Source organism: Ptychodera flava, chromosome 1, assembly GCF_041260155.1.
Source record: "Ptychodera flava strain L36383 chromosome 1, AS_Pfla_20210202, whole genome shotgun sequence".
NCBI classification, from domain to species: domain Eukaryota; kingdom Metazoa; phylum Hemichordata; class Enteropneusta; family Ptychoderidae; genus Ptychodera; species Ptychodera flava.
Window position 1 is genome coordinate 48,573,557 of NC_091928.1, and position 18,995 is coordinate 48,592,551.

The following is an 18,995-nucleotide window of genomic DNA, read 5'->3' on the forward strand; positions in this document are numbered from 1 at the left end:
CAGACAGACAGACAGACAGACAGACAGACAGACAAACAGAGAGACAGACAGAGAGACAGACAGACAGGCTGGGACAGACAGTCAGACAGTCAGACAAACAAACAAACAGACATATAGAGGCGGACAAGCAAAACTCTTAATTAGTGGTATTTGTTTCTTCGCCAATAAATTATTTAGAACAACCCTGGGGGGCTTTTCTAAACTTCCTCAAACGTTACTGAACTAGTCGGGTCTAAAAATACCATACACTAGTCAGTTCTACCCAGGTCATTTGTGTGCAGGTCTTCATAGGCTTTCAACCCTCTTATTTTCAATCCAAGGGCTGTTTTTCTATGTCTCATTAATTTTGTCTATTTTGCTTTGATCATGTTGTTTATCCGGTTGTCCGGTGATTAAGGCCCTGTAAAGCTTCTCCTCTCACATTTCCGCCTCAGCCTCTTCCGTAAGTCTTTTCGATAATGTACCTATCTCTATATCTCTATGTCGACATCTTTCTTTGCTTCACTAATTGTTTCTTCTATGTGTCTCTGATACCTGCATTTTTACCTGTCCCTGACACACTCTTTCTGGGCCTTCATTCACCTCTGTCTGTGGCACTCATTGCTTATGCACAATACATTTGTTAACCATTCTGTTCTCAAAGAAGAGAAGAATTAGATTTATACAACCACCAGTGATATCTCTCTCTCTCTCTCTCTCTCTCTCTCTCTCTCTCTCTCTCTCTCTCTCTCTCTCTCTCTCTCTCTCTGTTTGAATGTATAATATGTGGGAACCAGCTTTGCATACTCTTACCCTATGTCTTTTGCTGTAATGAAACTAAGAACTAAAAAACGGAAATAGGTTGTGCTAAATCTAAAAAATAGCTTTGCTTCTTTTCTTACAACGTTGTGCATACAAGTAGCACAATAAAGTTGTACAAATGAGTCACTGCTACCTTCAACCCTTGGATCAGAGTGGACTATTAATGTAAATGAAAGATGACTATTGAAATACAAATGAATTGCATTTACAATTGAGGTTTAATATTCAAATTTAATAATTAATTTAAGATTTAATGTTATTGATTACATTTTCTTTTCAATGAACACATAAATTATTTGTGCAAAAAAGATTTATGTGGCCCCGTATTGAAAAATTGATAATACAGCAAAGAATGTTTATGCAAAGTAATCTGAACAATATCATGTTTAATTGCAGCAATTTGTAAAATTATTGAAATTCAAAGAGTGATTTTCAGATCATACTTATGCAGTGAGAATGCAAAGTAGGAAACTATTACTCGCAATCTGTGTGGCGTGATTTCAATACCTCGCAGAGTCTATCAACATCCGTGACGAATGGTATTTTAAAAATGTCTTTTTTCCGTGATCGATCTTCTACTAGCAGTGAACTGTCACTTTATTAAAATTATGGGCTCAGCCCCGAGTGATATGTGACCTATCACCTTAAATAGGAAATACCGGTAGAGAGATATAACTCAGAGACACATTGTGTCGAATGGATTAATATTCTACTAGCACTATTGACAAGTATTAGCTTCACTGGTAGGTATTTCAGTGTTGCACCCATTTTTAGTTACTTTCCATTGAAATCATCTTCCTCAGTTCAAAAACAGCCAAAATTTACAACATGAACAAATGAGTAAGTATATAAGCATTGGGATACAAAATAATACATCCCATACAATATATATATATATATATATATATATATATATATATATATATATATATATATATATATATATATATATATGTTAGAAAGTGAATTTTCTTTGGCACAGTTGTCAAAGACGCATAAACTGGAAACATTTTAGTTTCTATACATGATTCTCATACACATTGGAGTATTTCAGGCGCGCAACAGGTTTATTGGAACGTCATTGCAGTACAAATTGGATACCAACGCTGATACTACTTCTTCCCCTGAAGACTGAAATTGGTAGGAGAGTACATTTGCCTCGGTATTGTGTAGTTAGCATCATCATAAGCATCAATTATATGCAGAACAAGTACAACGTCAGTGATCTTGTAGACCATTTTCATTATAGTCCCTTCGCTATCTGAATTGCTTCTCATAAATGTTATTCCTTCAGGAGGTTGCGACCTTTCACCCTACTGTGTACTAATTATAAGACTTAAGGTTGACCAGAATATCACTTAAATGTGGATATATATTTTTTACCTGATATTTGTGTCGAGAGCACTCTTACAAGACTGCGTTAGAAACACCTTGACTGTAGTGTTTGGTAGCCTTGGTTGATTGTATTTGCCAGTGGCAATATAAGGATTGTCACCCTTGTGATTACGGTTAGCCCGAATTAATCTTATTTGAATAGGCACATCGCCAAAAAAAGCTATCCGAAAATTTCAAATTACTAATAAGCTTCTGAAACCATTAATTGACGTCTGTGTGAGGTCAACAAAAGCCAGTCTGTACATTGAAAGCTGCACTCAATAGACCTAATGCAAATGTTGATATACAACTCCACGACAACATGCTGCACAAGAGGTCGACAAAATTTCAGAACCTGTATAAATGCATGTGTGAAAAATGATTCTCCCCATCCCTAAAAGAACCCAACCATGCTCCCTCTAACATCTGTTCCTCTTAAGCTCCCATGTATATTTCTCTATCAGGTCAAGTTGTTCGAATCATAATATGGTGCTTATGGATATTTAAATTACTTTTTCAAGTTCAACTCATTTGTATACATGAAAATTCATTGACTTTAAGGATAGTAAGTCTCTTACAAAGGCGATGTGACTTGTCTTGGTAAGAATGTTGTATATTACCGCATGTATGGGTCAGTGTGACCTTCTTGAACTCCTAGATTATTTTTACATTTAACGACTTACCAGACAATGATGAAAGATTCCTGCAGCTAATTTGTCTCTCAAGTCCTATGAAGTTTTTTGCTTCACTGGCCTAATTATCAAATATTTTACATGAAAATGCGTCTATGCAGTTTGCTAATCATTTTAATCATTCTAATAATCATTTGCCGCTTAATGTAGTTCAGTTTCATCACAGTTAGTTCTAATGAGTGTTCTTGTTATAATTATTGAATGTAAAAAATGTAAATTTAGTAGTAAACAGTGTGTCAAAACAACCAAACGTACGCCATTCCGGTACACCAAAGTCATTTCTAAATCAGATCAAATTTCGTTGTGTAACGTCTGTTAACATTTTCAATTGATCAATATCAAAAATTATGCATTTCAGTCGTTTCTGTGAAAATTAGTCAGATTTTTTCCAACTCTAAGTCATCAAAATATATTCAGCTCCACATCTATGGTTTGATATAATTAAACCCAATTCCGTGGCCTTTCTTGTGACAATGTTTTTGCATATTACCACAACAAATCTTTCAACAGACAGAGTGGTACAATTAAAAACGCTATGATACGGATACGGTGACATTGGTCCAGCAGTGTCCCAAACACCCACATGTAAACCAGGAGATGACAAAAATCTGAAGAGACTGTAATCATGACAATTTCATTTCCTACATATCTGTCTAACAGGCGATATCAAGGTAGACGTGTAGTTTACATTCGGTCAGGTTCTGAGCATTAAATACCAGACTATACTGTTCATCACACTGACCAGAGATTTTTTGTGGTACCGTCTGTCCTAACTACAAAGAGGCAAGGTTGCCTGTGTAGATATTGAGACTGTGTGCTCTAAGAATGTCAATTGTGCACAATAAATCCAAGGTGGCGACTTTATGTAAATAGAGATTTAACAGGGGTCGTAAAACAGAGCGAATACAAAACCCACTAGAACAAAGATCAAAGTAACTCGACCGGAAAACCATTACCAACTATGACAACACGTTCCACTAATACAATCTCATCTGCAAACTTATACCTAACGAGGGCAGAATAAATAACTCTGCAAGACTAAGTAGAATACAAAAACAAGACACCTTTGGAATATATCAATTTAAAAGAAAGAAAGACAGTGGAGCTTATGCTCACCATCGTGTATTGTTGTTCTTTTTTTACGTGATATTGACAAGTCGCCATTTAGTTCTATATAAATTCATTTCATTCCGTCTGTCTGCAAAGCCTTGTATGAAAAGACTTCAACAAACCCTGTGAGCACTGTAGCTGTAAGTTGCCAACTCGAAACGAACAAAAATCGGACGTGCTTGTATTGCTGTCATCGTGAAAATGTGAGTTCACGTGAAATGATGTTATAAACATTTCATTATTTCCCTATTACATAGGAAATGTACATGGCAATACCGCATAATTTAAATGTTCTGTATACTTCTATTGCGTTTTCTTGCATCAACTGCCATCCTGATTCCAAATGAATCAAATTAATTTAATATGCAAATTAGAAATTGGGATTACACTGCTTAATGATATATCAATTCAATCTATATTTACATTCAGTACCTTTGCAAAGGTCATCGTTTGGACTTATTAGACTCAAGTCAGTATTCTTATAACAATTGGTGGTGTTAATTAATTCAAGCAAGGCTAACATCAAGCATGTGCAATGCTCGGGTTGCAATTTTGTACATCCGTAAAATATATAAATCAATTGCAAAGATCTGTCAAACTTTCACATGCTCATTGCTTGTTTGAATCGTTAATACCGAATTTTTTAACTATGCAAATGGTATGCTAATTAATGGGTCAATTCAGACTGTCAATATCGATACCATTTTCCATTGTCAATATTACGAGTATCATAACCGAAACATCTGATTTACGTTTAATTAATATACATACAATCTATCCAATTACATATTCAAAGAAACACAGCGGTGAACAGATGCTTAAACGGACCAACGAAGTGACCTGAGACACAGTGAACACTATTTGAACTAATTTGGGATAATTGGATGGTGAAGTGATGTCGATTGATTTAATCTGCAAAAGTAAGCTCATCTGCTTTTCTTTTCAAGTTACAAACTTGTTTTATGAGTAATTGTATTGTTGGAACATTCAGCCATAGGACATCAAACACTTTTGAGAAATTTGAAAAATATGAAGATTCAATTTCCCAAATTAGTTCCAATCGTGTTGGTTTTACTTCTTTGGACGTTACCAGGACCGTGCACTATGCGATGTTCTCCATAGATTTGAATTTTTGTGCGTGTTACAAATTGTATATCGCTGTCCAATAATCGAAAACTAGCGATATCGGTGTGCGAAGAGAACTAGAGGTTGGACGATATATATGTGGTAACAGGAGAATTGTGTACTAGGAGCATTTTCTGAACGGGAAATTCAGCCAAAATATGAATCCATCTCGTCTAACACGCCAAAAGAAACACACTGGTCATATTGACACGCTGTATAACCGGAGGTAATTAAACATATTTCAGGAAGCACGAGACCAAAATTTTGAAAAATGCTAGAAGTGTAAAAACCAAGGGTTCACTTGAAAATCGTGAAAGAGGACACTCATAAATTATAGTCATGATGTCGACCTTAAGTAGTCTCGAATAGTTATGTATCCAACAAAAATATAATCAGCCGGAAGTAAAACATGAATACACCAGTGACAGAGTTCTTTAAATTTGAAGTAAACTCAAATTTTAATATTTAAAATGTGCTCGTATGTAACGGTCAACCGTTTTCGGGCAAGGGAGACAATTTACTTCTAGTTCATCTAGATTTGAAATTTCTATCGGTTTTGCCGTGTGCTTTTCGCAAAAACAACACGTGATAACAAACAACAAGCAAACGAGCAAGATTTGCTTCAGCCTACTTTGGCTAGGTACATATTTGCTACTTCGTCAGAGTATAAAGTCAGGCGTGTTGTAATGTTCTCGTGGTCAAACCGTGTGTGTGATTTATCAAATATACACGTTGATCATCAGACAAACCTTCCTCTCAATTTTACATCAAGAAATGCCACTGCCACCCACGCCACTTAAAAACATTGATTCCATGCTGAATGGCAGTGAAATGAGGACAGGGACCATTCTTATTGAAATCACATATACCAACTGGGTTAAACTACTACATTTCATTCATAGAGAAGACCAATAAATATATTAATGTCTCCAAAAAAAACCCAAAGTTCATGCAGTTAGAGGGGAAATCCCCTCCGAATTTCATTCACTTCCCCTTGCCTCGCCTTGTTGAGTTGTTTCATCCTGAAGTGCATGCTGTTCAATGATTTAAAGGCTATGTAAATTACCTGTGAAATTATCATATCAATTCAAAGAGAAGTAGATTTCCTGACACAAAATAAATTCTTCGGGTATCACATTTAAGGTGCAAAAAGAGCGTTTTAAGGGCACTAAGGAAGAACATTCTGGGGGGACGAACCCAAACAATAATGGTTGACTAGCCTACTAAAGTTGAACATTCATGATCAATCCATTCACTAGCATTTTAACAATTTTACTCAGGCTGTATATGGTACAACTGAAAAGTTGCTTTCGCCAACATTTATATTACGTTTCGCAACAGTAGTTCTCATCAAGTCAAGTCAAGAGTGTCCCAAAAGAGTGAACAAAACGAATTTTTACGTGGGACATCTTATGATAAACTATCATGCATAGTGATAGTGAAAATGACTGTCTTATAGATAACTTCATACTAAAGAAATCAACAGATGAAAATGGATTAGGCAAAGAGCTCATGGTTTCATAAAACCTCCATGTGTAAACAAAACTTTTTATCTGGGCTTGTTACCTTGTCTTCTCAAGGATTGTTTTAAAGCATTCTGAATAACTCTGCATCACAATGCTATAATTTATCTGCAAACGATTATGGCTAGAGATGAATTGATGAACTGGTTAAGTCTGCTCAAGTATTCGTGTGGTTCATCGGATATATTGTAGAACTGACCAACATAAGTGTACGAGAGATTAATGTCATTAAAATCACATCAAAACATCTTGCCATTCTGTACTCGAGATATTATAGAAGCAACAATATATTGGATAAGCAAACTTTTAAGCTTTCTATTCATTTTATTGGCTTCATGAAGAATGGTTATTGAAACACGCTTAATTTGGGATTAATTTTGTACTAATTGCACTTTATAACCAACGGAAGAATACCTTGCTCCAGTGCTATTTCGCGTTGGCAAGCACTGTTTGGTCACTTGCCTACATGTGTGGAGAAAAAATGGTAAATAAAGGCAATACATTGATAGAACCATCACAGAATGAGAAACTAAAATATGACGACGAGTTGCGTTTACATGAAAAGTTAAACACCCCTCACAATACAAAGTTATGCTGAATTTACGCTGGTGTTACCTTCAGATATCTTAGTCAACTCATATTTTATCTTACTTCAGTACCAATTCCCGGTACGACGTCTGCGGTACCGCCTGACAGCAAGTGACACTACCAAATTGAGAGAGGGCAATGTTATCGCTTTAGCTTTTAGAAATGTCAAATAATATTGAAATGTTTTGCAGGTGGTAATTGGTGGTTAATATAGGCCGGCCACAATTTATGCACTCTATTTAGTGTGATGAATTCAAATCAGTTGGAGCGGGAGTTCTGACCAGTAGAATGCATATATGCCACTCATATAGCAGACCAAACGCTAGCTGACTTTAAGTTGAGGCTGTTAACGTGTATGACCTCTGTGGACAGTTTGGTTTATTTTGTGTATCCTAAAAAAATCTGAAAGAGCACCGACTTTAAGTCATGATATACGGTTCAAACTTGTGGTTGAAATGTCGGGTACCACAGTCTGTAAGCAATGCATTGCACCTTGTGTTTAATTCCCGGTACATCTGTTGTGAATGCACTCCGATTTGCATAAATTTAGAGTAACACCTGTTGCTTGTCAGTTTAAATACCGGGATAAAGGTTGTAAATCGACATGACAGAGTTAGACACACGTGGACTTGTTTCCAGTAAATTGTTAGAAATAGAAGTGAGCATGAAAAGACGTGGTTTTCTATTCGTTGCCAACGCTGTCACCGAGAAGGCGGCTGTCTTTTGTCGCTGGTGCTGACGCTGTATGCTGTCAGTGTATTTCTGCTGAACTTTTCCATGTATACGTGTTGCACCAGAGTAATACATGTCAACTGAACCAGGGCAGAGTTTATTAAGCTGCTGCTCAAGTCGGGGACTACTACGACAACTATTGTAGGCACCCGTTCACAACAGTCGACAGTTACTGGTCCGACGCTTCTACATAAGGTCCCGGTCAAGTCTACGTACGCGCTTCGTTGAATAAACGGCACTGCTGTAGAGTTGTTGTTTGCGAAAATGAACGTAACCCGACACCACTCAGCATCTCATAGTGAGCCGAGGATATTTGACCGTTTACTATCTGTCTATTCAATTTTGGTAATTAACCGCAGGTATCAGACCAGTTTATGTATCATACGACTATCCTCGAATACTCAAACTTGCCTTACTTTTTGTTCAGCTTGATCCTGTTTTGATATTTCTACCAGCCTACACACTAAGGCAAAGGTTGTCACCGTTCACCTGATATCTGTTCGCATAAGAAAGATGTCCTACGCTGTCGCCATCAAATTGATATTATTCAGGAGACAGATATCTCAAGTATATGTATCATGAAATGAAATAGACCCATTCATGAATTAAGCGATAAATAGTCAGGTCGCATATTGTTAATGCTTCAAAACTGACTTCTTACGCTTCGAGGAGTGTTTTCGGCCATTTTGAGTAAACTCAGTTGCGGTACTGTGACAATTGCAGCAATTTCCAAATACAGCATATTCAATACGTGAAACAAGTTCATGAAGAAACTCTCCGTTCATATTCTCATTGGAATGAATCGCTGAATGCATCGCTCATTGAAATTGTTACTGCTTTACGTGATTCCGAAACAAGGTTTACAGTGAAAAATAATATAAATATGCCTACAATATGCGACAGCGTTGAATTACCAAACACGGCACTCTCTGGACAATTTGGATACTGTGTCGTCATGAATGCCTGCAAATGCAGTACGTTCGTTCAGCTCCACATTCGGGGAACACATCCCTGTAGCTGCTTGTTATTGTTTATATGCTAAATTAGTTTTGAATATTGTTTTTGCATCAGTAATACACACACCAATGGCTTTAAACTTCATGGATTGAACGAGTTGCTCAGAGCTTAGGATTATGGAATCAATCATTATTTCCGTATGCAAGATGAAATATTTGCGTCAAATTTATGTATGTATGTAGCTACGCATTCATGTATGTCTCTCTCTGTCTGTGTATGTATGTATGTATGTATGTATGTATGTATGTATGTATGTATGTATGTATGTATGTATGTATGTATGTCTATCTATCTATCTATCTATCTATCTATATATCTATCTATCTATGTACATGTAAGTATGTATCTATCTATCTATGTATGTATCTAAGTATGTATCTATGTATCTATGCACATATATGTATGCAGCTAGATGGCTAGGTATGTGGATTGTTGGGTATATTAGTAAGTACGCGAGTGTTCATGTCAAGTTATTATATATTAGTATAACAAAATTAATTATATCGCGTCGAAAAATCGATTTGATCTCAAACTGAAGGTTTCTTATGAAATACAACTGCCATGTCAGAATGGATCATTATTTTCTTTGTCGTTGTTTTACGAGATGTATTGTGAATAGTCTGATATTTTTCATCTCAATACTTCCATTTCTGCTGAATGATTGGCAATGATTTAAAGCTATAAGGAAAAGGCAATCTCTTTCTTATTCAAATTTGTAGTGACACTTACATTAACATTACTATGAGAGAGAGTCAACTGTAGATCTTGGCCAAGAGTACAGAACGTTCATTTTTTTCGTGTTAAAATTACACCCGCTTTCACGAGCAAAGGCGTTTGTATTCAATGTGCACCACACATGTACAAGTTCAGGTCTCTGCAATGCACGGAATACGGAAAAGGAGTCAAACTCTTCATGCGTTTAGTTTAAATTGCGATGTCATAATAGCGCTCACAAAAGTTTGAAATGCCGGTGCTGCTATTTGCGTTGCCAGTCAAGGGTTTAAATCAGAATTATTCTATGATTTGGCATGACATGTATGCAAATTGCGGTTTTTCATGTAAAGCCCCAGGGCCCGTGATTTTTCTAGTCACGCTTTTACTCTTTGAATGTCTTGGTGTGGTGAAAAGTCTAGGGTTTAGATTTTGAATTTCCTGACTGATAGTTTGGTCGTTCCACTGGCTGTGTTTGTAGTCTCTGAATATCTGCATTGAGGAGTCCCAAGGTGTATTGAAATTTTGTAAATATGTCGGTTTGGCTACTTACTGGTTTCTACTTGATATCCCTGCACTCTTGTTTGTTACAGTCCTGAACAGTTATTATCGGATGCTAGTGCCTAGGAGGTATCGTAGGGAAGTATTGGTAAAATATTATTGGTAGGTACTTGGTCAAATTAGGAATATCAATAGAAATAAATGAGCTGTATCAAGCGTGGATGTCATACAGAGGCCACACAACAAAGGAGGCAGAATTGCATCTTCATCAAGTATTCTTCCATACTAAATTTTATTTCCAAAAGCACAAATCCAAGTTACTTTTCAATGAAGATGCTGTTTCATTTATCGTGTATCAAATATTAAGATATCAGATTAGTCAAATGAGTTGTAAAAAGGGGACGAAGAAATGCTACGCGCACAACAGTTTGAGTTGGTCTTGGATAGAAACTTTGTCTTTTTTCTTTGTAGACTTACTCAATGCTATTTCACATTTGAAATTCGTAATCATTACAGACATGCACCAACCTTTCTGGAGGTTTCTAGGGAAATAGCGAAGCTGACACAGCTTACACCAACAAAGTAACAATTTGAAAACAAGGAAGTAACCGTGTGACCACACGCGGAAAGGGAAACTAGCCTTAAAATGTGGAAGGATTCACGAACTCAATAAAAAGGAAAGAAATGCATGCTACATGTTATATATTTCGTTCAAAAGCGTGGGAAGTGCATTAAAAGAAGTAAATATTCCGCTCCGGATTACTTCAAAAAGCGTATGTACTCGGGCTTCATAATGCATTAACTCGTATTCATTTAAAAAACTTACTCGGTGGAATTCCATATTCAGAATACACGCGCCATTTTTCTTCCTTGATTTTCTGAATGTCTTCGTTTCCTTCGTTTTCAAGGTGTTCAAACGGCGTTGTCTTGTCCTGCATTGTGCAATTATCTGGCGGTGTGATGCGCTCTCCGGACCTGCAGAGTGACGACTTCGACTGCGTTCCTGAGTCTGGCAGTGTCCCCCTAGGATCGAGATGTTTTATTCAAATTAGGGAATTGGCATATTGTGGTGTGCTTAGTTAAAGGCACGGCGTTTGGTTGTTGTCTAATTTTAGGGAAGTAAATGCCGTGTGTATTAATGACCTTTTCTAAGGCCCCTGGCCATTCAGTCATATTGCTTCCGCAAAATTATGGATGTAATCAGTGTAAAATTCCCTCCTGCATATTTTAATCCTAAAACCATCAGACTAATGTCATTAATCAAATAGTTTGTACAACTGTAAACACCTTTTTTCTCTTTTTCCTATTTTTTTTCTTCGATCGTTTACGAACTGGCCAGTAATATTCAAAGCAGATAGAAGTTGAATTTAACAGCCAATAGCAGCGCTGTGAACACAGCTGTTTTGGTGTCTACTTACTCCCCAGTTATGCAAATTAGTCTACCGATTGTAGAATTCGGAATAACGCCTCGATTGAAGGCGTGTTCTTTCTGAACGTAAAACTTTATCTACAACCACTACGGATTTACATGTTTTTTTCGTCGATGACTTCCCAAATTAGCGGCGTCATGTCATAAGCGCATCGAAACAGAAAGGTTTAAGATTTTTTCAAACTTTCATGCAGGAAACTTTAAGTCGGTCTCGACTAACACATGAAGAAAATTCGGCATTTATCGTGCAACGCCTTTTATCATAGATTGAACAAATGCTCCAAACTGCCTATACTGGCTTCAAATGACAAAAAAAACAAAAATTGTGGCAAATTGTATGCCCGAAGTGCATTCTATTTCAGTGCTAAGTATTAAAGGTCATGAACCATATCGTAGCTTTGGCGCCAGTAAACAACACGTTGAAGACAAACTCAGGTCTTGCCATGGTTACCCAGACTGCACTGCGAGGGCTCCCATCCATTGGACCACCCTAACATAGTCTGGGGAAATCTTATACAAAAATCTCCGAGCAAGATCATGCGACACGGTCAAAGGCGATGCATCTTAGAAACAATTCATCTACGGTGTGATTTAAAATATAGTTTCAAGGGTATGTGAAAGTTGCTTTGCGAAGTAAATTCTCAGTTACTGTACTGAATGCGACCAATACTTAAATGTTTTGGAGCAGATACGGACAAGTACCAGGATACAAATTTCACATTCATAATTAAGGAGTGACTTCGAAAGCTGCTTCAACCTTGAAACTATATTTTCCTTGACTGAGCCTAAAACATAATTACATCATACATCAGTTGCTCCCAGGATGCATCGCTCTTGTCCGTGTCGCGCCATCTTACTCAGATATTTTTGAGTGGGATTTCCCAAGATTGTAGGGGCGACCGGATGGCAGCGGCCTCGAAGTGCGGCCTCGGTAAGCAAAACTGTGGCAGGTCGGGTCTCTACCCAATGAACTATTTAGTCATTCAAGTAATATCGCGTTTTCTAACCTTTTCAAAACAAGAAATTTCGCAAAGAGATGTGCCCCTTTTTGCTACAAAGCGCGCCCGAGTTGGAGATTGCGCCTTCCATAGCATTGTATATTTCACACTTGACTGATCTTCAAGTTGACGCAGTCTGTTTAAAGGGAGCAGTCATTATTTACGGCCTGGGCGATTGGAGGAATTACATTAGAAACTCCGAAATGTCGATTATCCCATCCCCTCCAGCCAACCATGATGACTTTTGAGTAACCCCATTCTCTCTCTGGCACAGGCACAGAAATTTTGACTGACCCCCCTCCCGACTTCAAATAGGAAAAGCTACTTATCGATACATGTATTTGTATAATTTAGAGATACAGCAATAGTAAAGACTTTTCAAATCCTGATTTAACCTTCTAGATTATCATCAATTGCCTAAGACGGTTGAAAAAGGTGACAGCAGCAAAATTAAATCAAAAGTCACAACAGAATGTAAGCTCACCTAGTAAGCATATCCAACCATATAGTATTGTTTTATTTGGATGAATATTGTTAAATGCCAAAATTGCTATTGAAGTTACGTCAATTAAATATATATTCCGTGATAATAGAGGTGAATTCACCGTAGCTCAGTTATGACCTAAATCCTGTACCTTTATAATGGTATCTGCTGAGAGTAATTGTCAATGACCCAGCTCTCAATCCGCCTCTGGCGATAACACTTCATTTTCGCATATTCTCGGAGATCATATGTGACCGCTCATCTGGTTCAAGATTATTTCTTTTGCTGCACAAGTGCACAAGCTGCACAGTGCCCGTTCAGAGAAGACAGAATGCGTGCCGCCATTGGCTTACGTTAGTCTTTGGATATTGTGGGTTTTCCTACTCTTAAATATCGCTTACGCGGCTGAGTTCAAAGGTTAAATTCACTTCCGCGTACAATTGTCATTCTGTGCAACCTTATTTTCAATCTCGTTTCCTGCCGCTACAACAGCATTGCATGCAAATATTTTATTACATATATTTAATAAATAAACCACACCAAGCATCGGTATACCACGAGATTTTGACCAGTTCACGACATTTATGCCAGAGCGATAGCAAGTTGCCTACATGGAGTCAACTGGTCAAAAGAGAGTGGAATACCCGTTACTCGGGGGGGGGGGGGGGGGCATTTGCTACAATATCAATATCGATGCCAGTATATTGATTGCGCAAATACAGCGATCTGATTGGTCGAGACTGAAAAGAACCGTAGTATATTCGTCTAATAAACTTAGTTATTGTTATCGCTGATTAAGCTGAATCTATGGACTGGCCGAGTCACTTGATTTTCCTATACCTTGCTTTTTAACTTTTATTATCTCACGTGTTCACACACGTGAGCTAATGTCATAGCGATGTTTGTCTGTCTGTCTGTCTGTCTGTCTGTCTGTCTGTCTGTCTGTTTACACGATAACTCAAAAACGGCTGAACGGATTGCAGTCACATTAGGTAAACAGGTACTGTATGCTAATTGCAAGAACTGATTAGATTTTGGTTAGTGAGGCTTGCATATTAATGAAGTTATGAACTGTCATTTTTTCATATGATGGGTTCCCGTGGAAAGAGTAATGACAGTGTCGACATATATCAAGAAATACTGCACAAAGTCTCATGAAACTTTTCATAGATGACAATCTCAGAACATTTTGATGATCCTGTGAGTATCATGTCAATTATCTGCTCATTTGCATATTTAATGAACTTTTGTAGATAGTGATATAACTCCGAAATGACACCAAATTTGATGATACTTACTCAAGATATTGATCTAACAGATATCTAACTGTACTGAGAAGCATTGGGCAGTGTCAAGTTAATAAATAGTTCCTTTGCATATTTAATAAAGTTTTATAATTAGTCATATAACTCCCAAATTACTGCATCAAATTTGATGAAATCTGCTGCAAATACTGATACGAGATATATCTGACTGTGTTGTGAAACATTTAGTAGTGTAAAGTTAATTATGGGTTCATTTGCATATTTAATGAACTTTTTGATTAATGATATATCTCTGAAATTATTGCACCAAATTTGCTGAAACCTGCTACAGATATTGATCTGATGAATATCTAATTGTCACATGAAGCACTGAGCAGAGTCGAGTTAATGGGTCAAGGGTTCATTTGCATATCTAATGAAGATTTGTAATTAGTCATATAACTCCGAAATAACCACAACAAATTAAATCTGCTGCAGGTACTGATCCGTCAGATAGCTAACTGTGTTGTGAAGCATTTAGTAGCTAAGTCGAGTTAATTAAGAGTTCATTTGCATAGTTAATGAACTTTGTAATTAGTAATATAACTCTAAAACTATGGCAATCAATATAATGAAACCTGCTACAGATATTGATCTTATAAATACCTAATTGTCGCGTGAACCATTGAGCAGTGGCAAGTTAATAAAGGGTTCATTTGCATATATAATGAACTTTGTAATTAGTGATATGACTCCAAAATTACAGCATTAAATTTGATGAAACGTGCTTATATGTTTATATGATAGATTTATAATTGTCCCATAAAGCATTGAGCAGTGTCAAGTTAATAAACAGCTCATTTGCATATTAAATGATAGATTTATAATTGAGTGATTTAACTCTGAGAGTACTTTGCGAAAGTTGATGAAACCTGCTACATATAATGATCTGACAGATATCTGATTGTTCTGTGAAGCGTACTACCATGTAATGAACCTGTTGTAAACCAGGTGAGCACATTCAGTGTACATCAGGTTTAATATCTTGCCGGGGTGTACACGGTAATTACTGACTTCCTGGTACTGTGGACTTCGCCATGACACGACCATCAACGAGAAAAAGAGTTTACTAAAGATACTTCTTTCAATTCACCTTTTTTATCAATACGCCCACAGACTTTGGGCTTGTCTGATAAATTACATCTGCCGGTCAAAATTGTGGATTTTCGTTGTGGAATCATGTACTGTGTTAGAATATATTAGCATAATTTTGTGCGATGCCAATCATCGGCGGTTATTTTGGTTGTTTGTTTGTTATTCTTTGTTTTTTCGAGGTTTACGTTTCTTCTATGTAATGTACTAACACCCCTCAATAGAAAAATAACAAGAATAATATTTTATACTCAGTTTGACCGCAAAGCAAAATCTAGGTAAGTTGAGCTGTGTGCGATTTCAATGTTTGCGATGACGTCATTCACATATCTTTCTTTGTAGATACCAGATATTACACCCCATTGCTTTAAATATTGGTTCTGATTATTGGTTGTTTGTCGCCTAACATTTCAGTGCGTCTAATCGTACTGAAAAATTTGACTGGCCGGTCAAAGTGAGCCAAAAGAGGCAGAAGCATCGCGCTCACAGGAAACGCGGTCTTTAGACCCTCAGGTAGCCTGCGCAAAGCCTTGACAGTGCGAGTATATATTCCGATATTGGCTGTCTTACATATGAGCTACAAGAGTTAGTTTGATAATTAAACAAGTGTAAATAGTTACAAAATACTCACGTCTGCCTCACTGTCACAATACATTCCCAGAGTCACGAACAGACTGTCTCGGAAAGAGTTACATTTCCGCATTTAAATTCAACAACAACGGAGCCAACGAATGTGGTCGACCTTTGATCCCTTATTTTGCCAGCGCACCAACGAGATATTTTCAGCTACTTGGTATCACGACGCCTAGGATCATTTGACTTAAAATAATCACCGAGGGCCCTGATTGGCAAAGGTGTGCACGTCCATCACGGTGTTTCGTCAGGATTTTGTCGAAAGGGAGGCTATTTCGCACTTCTTCTTATGTTACACAGCATTGAAAGTAACTTTACCCCTTCAGACCCACAGATTTTACTGTATAGCTGTCGTCACACCTTTATTGAAATGAATATCACCACGTCCTATAGGCAAGACGCCCCCACCCCCCGCAGCCGATAAAACTCTTCTTATGTAAAAAGGTGTTCGCTACAAGTTTTCCGTCTGAGGAAGGTATAAATTTTGTATTTTAAATGATAGTAGGCAACGTAGGCGGTGTCTTCTTGACAAACGATATACAATATATAAGTCAACAACTTGTTTACTAGTCCGGATAAAAATCACTTGTAAAGATACGTTGCCAACAATGGTAAATCTACCGCTAAAATAAGCTATCTCTTCGATGTGAATTTTTGACCAAGGTACACTGTTTACAAATAGATGATTTGTTTCCATGCAAGTTTAAATGAATTCCTAGTGCCCTCACAGTGTATTCATTCACAATTAAATGTTTTATCTGCCGTTTCTGTTGACTGCCCCAATTGGCGATCTCGCGTTCCTATCAAGTTGGCAAAACACGAATAAACAGACACGCCTACACACTGACTGGCGTTTTCCTATGAATAAACACTGAGTCAACTTGTCAGAACTGCTTCACTCGGTCTCTGTGACCTACACAGCCGCCTACAAATAGTTATTTTCGGGAAAAAAACCCGAAATACCTCTAATGTTATTATCCATGTGTATTATGTTCATGTGAAGACATGCTCAGGGGCCTTGAGAAGGAGTCATTTCCCAATCTACCGATCGTTCACTTGAACTTACTGAATATGGGTCTTATAATGAAGCACCCCGTGTGAGAACGATGTACACCAGCTGTATCGCATTTTGTTTTCGCTGCTGGCTCCCTTTTTTGGTTGTGTCGTTTGAATTTCGCCGTTGTCAAAGTGAACCAAAGCCCACCAAGGACAGCGAGCGAGTAAACGGTCAATTTGTCCCGAACACCCCTGAAACCAAATCAGCACACTGTCGAATAAGACAAGCGAGCGCCATTATGGCGGGGACTCCCCTGAGTGTTTCAATCACTAACGGCCCCTGCACAATATGTTGACGCGTAACCCAAGCAACTGGCATAAATCGCGATGAAGTACTAGTCGCCCAACAAGTTGGCTGAATAACACAGATCAAAGTGCCAATGTATTGCGTATTACCCACTCCTGTAGCACTATGAATTGGCTTGACTGCGAGAGACTCATGCTATACGTGTAGACTGCTACTTTGGCACGATCATATTTATACTATTCTCGGTGGTTGTCGGGGTGGTTCGTTTGAATTCTCTGCTTCTCTTTATACTCCTGTGTCGAAATGGTCTCTCTCATAGCAAGTACTCTCAGCGTGTTCATAGGATTAAAATCGCTTCCTTTTTTTAATATGGTGTGTCTCGAACTGACGGATTTTCCGTGTTCTTTGGAGATATACCTATTGAACTTTTCACGACCGGCCGCGGACGGTTTTTCAAGTTGTTTCTCACCTTGCGTCGATCTTTGAAGGGGCAAGTTTTTTTATCAGTTTTATTGCTCAATAAACTGATTAATCGACTCAACTTTTGAAGAAGAACGAAATACCTGTCGCCCCTTGCAAATAATCGATGTCTGTAGTGCGAGAACCAGAGATTGCATACTGTAGCTTTGATGATTGCTTGCCTTTCCGCCGGTTTCTTTCTTTCAGGGCGGAAACACTGTGTCGCCGTGCGTTTCTCTACCTGTGCCTGAGTGCTATATTTTGTCTGCATTTCCGGAACCCCACACTCACATTTCGTAATATACAGCGTAGTTGTATTTCCTGCACCGCTGGAGTTTCGTTTTCCCTGTTTGTATACACGTCAGCCTCTGACATGTCCTGATATACGGTGCATTTCATAAACATTTACATCCGTGTTTCCATCTTCCTATCATTTTCCTTATACTGGCAGTGTCACCCATCTCTGTGCGATAGTTTGTTACCCACCCACCAGATACGGTGACAAATATTCCCTGCAATTTTTACTGATCCTCACACTTACCAAATAATACACTTTTTCGCAAATGTTCCACGTCCACTATTTCAAATTCATCCTGTCTTTGCTACGGTTTCATTACAGCTGAGGAATAGAACGATAGTAACCCCCACAGCTCAGCAGTGTGCTCTAACTCAGTAAGGTGCGCTATAATTTAAATAAAGTGCATAGCGCGTATATTAAAAGTACACTCAAGTCATAGGCATAAAGCGTGCAGTTGACTCGCCGACAAAAGCTTCAAAATTCTAATACTTCTTACAGGAGTTACCTTTATATGTCCCACCGACGAGTTGCAGGCGGCTGCCGTAGCGTTGTCCTCTTCCAAGCGACTCTGCTGAAATATTTGACCTTTCGACCTTGGATTTCTATTTTTCTCGGTGGCATCTCTCTATCTTGCCAATGGTGGCGTTGCTCACTCACAAGGCAACCACGAAGCCGGGGTAGGGTCGGGTGTTAAAATCTTAAACAAACCGCATGTTACTGCCTTTGATATCTTGCAAAGTTTTAAACTCGACTCGGGTGCACCATAGACCCTCGAAAAATTTTCTTGAGAGTCTATGGGTGCACTCAATAAGATCAAACAA

At 38.0% G+C, this 18,995-nt stretch overlaps 1 protein-coding gene across 4 annotated transcripts in view; it reads right to left on the reverse strand.

The window, feature by feature from the left end:
• Nucleotides 1–18,767, reverse strand: part of LOC139140022 (ETS-related transcription factor Elf-4-like) — a 32,410-nt gene extending 13,643 nt beyond the window's left edge. For 2 of the 4 annotated variants that reach the window (XR_011553934.1, XM_070709020.1), the window contains exons 1-2: nt 18,680–18,767; nt 11,001–11,197 (exon numbers count right to left, since the gene is read on the reverse strand). Coding sequence is in view for 2 of the 4 variants with exons in the window: in XM_070709020.1 (XP_070565121.1) it covers nt 11,001–11,112 (112 nt within the window). In the remaining 2 variants the exon portion in view is untranslated. Of the gene's footprint in view, nt 1–11,000; nt 11,198–16,112; nt 16,484–18,679 lie in introns of those variants that run through there. The other 2 variants (XR_011553935.1, XM_070709024.1) reach the window with 2 other exon arrangements.
• Between the last annotated feature and the right edge of the window lie 228 nt (nt 18,768–18,995).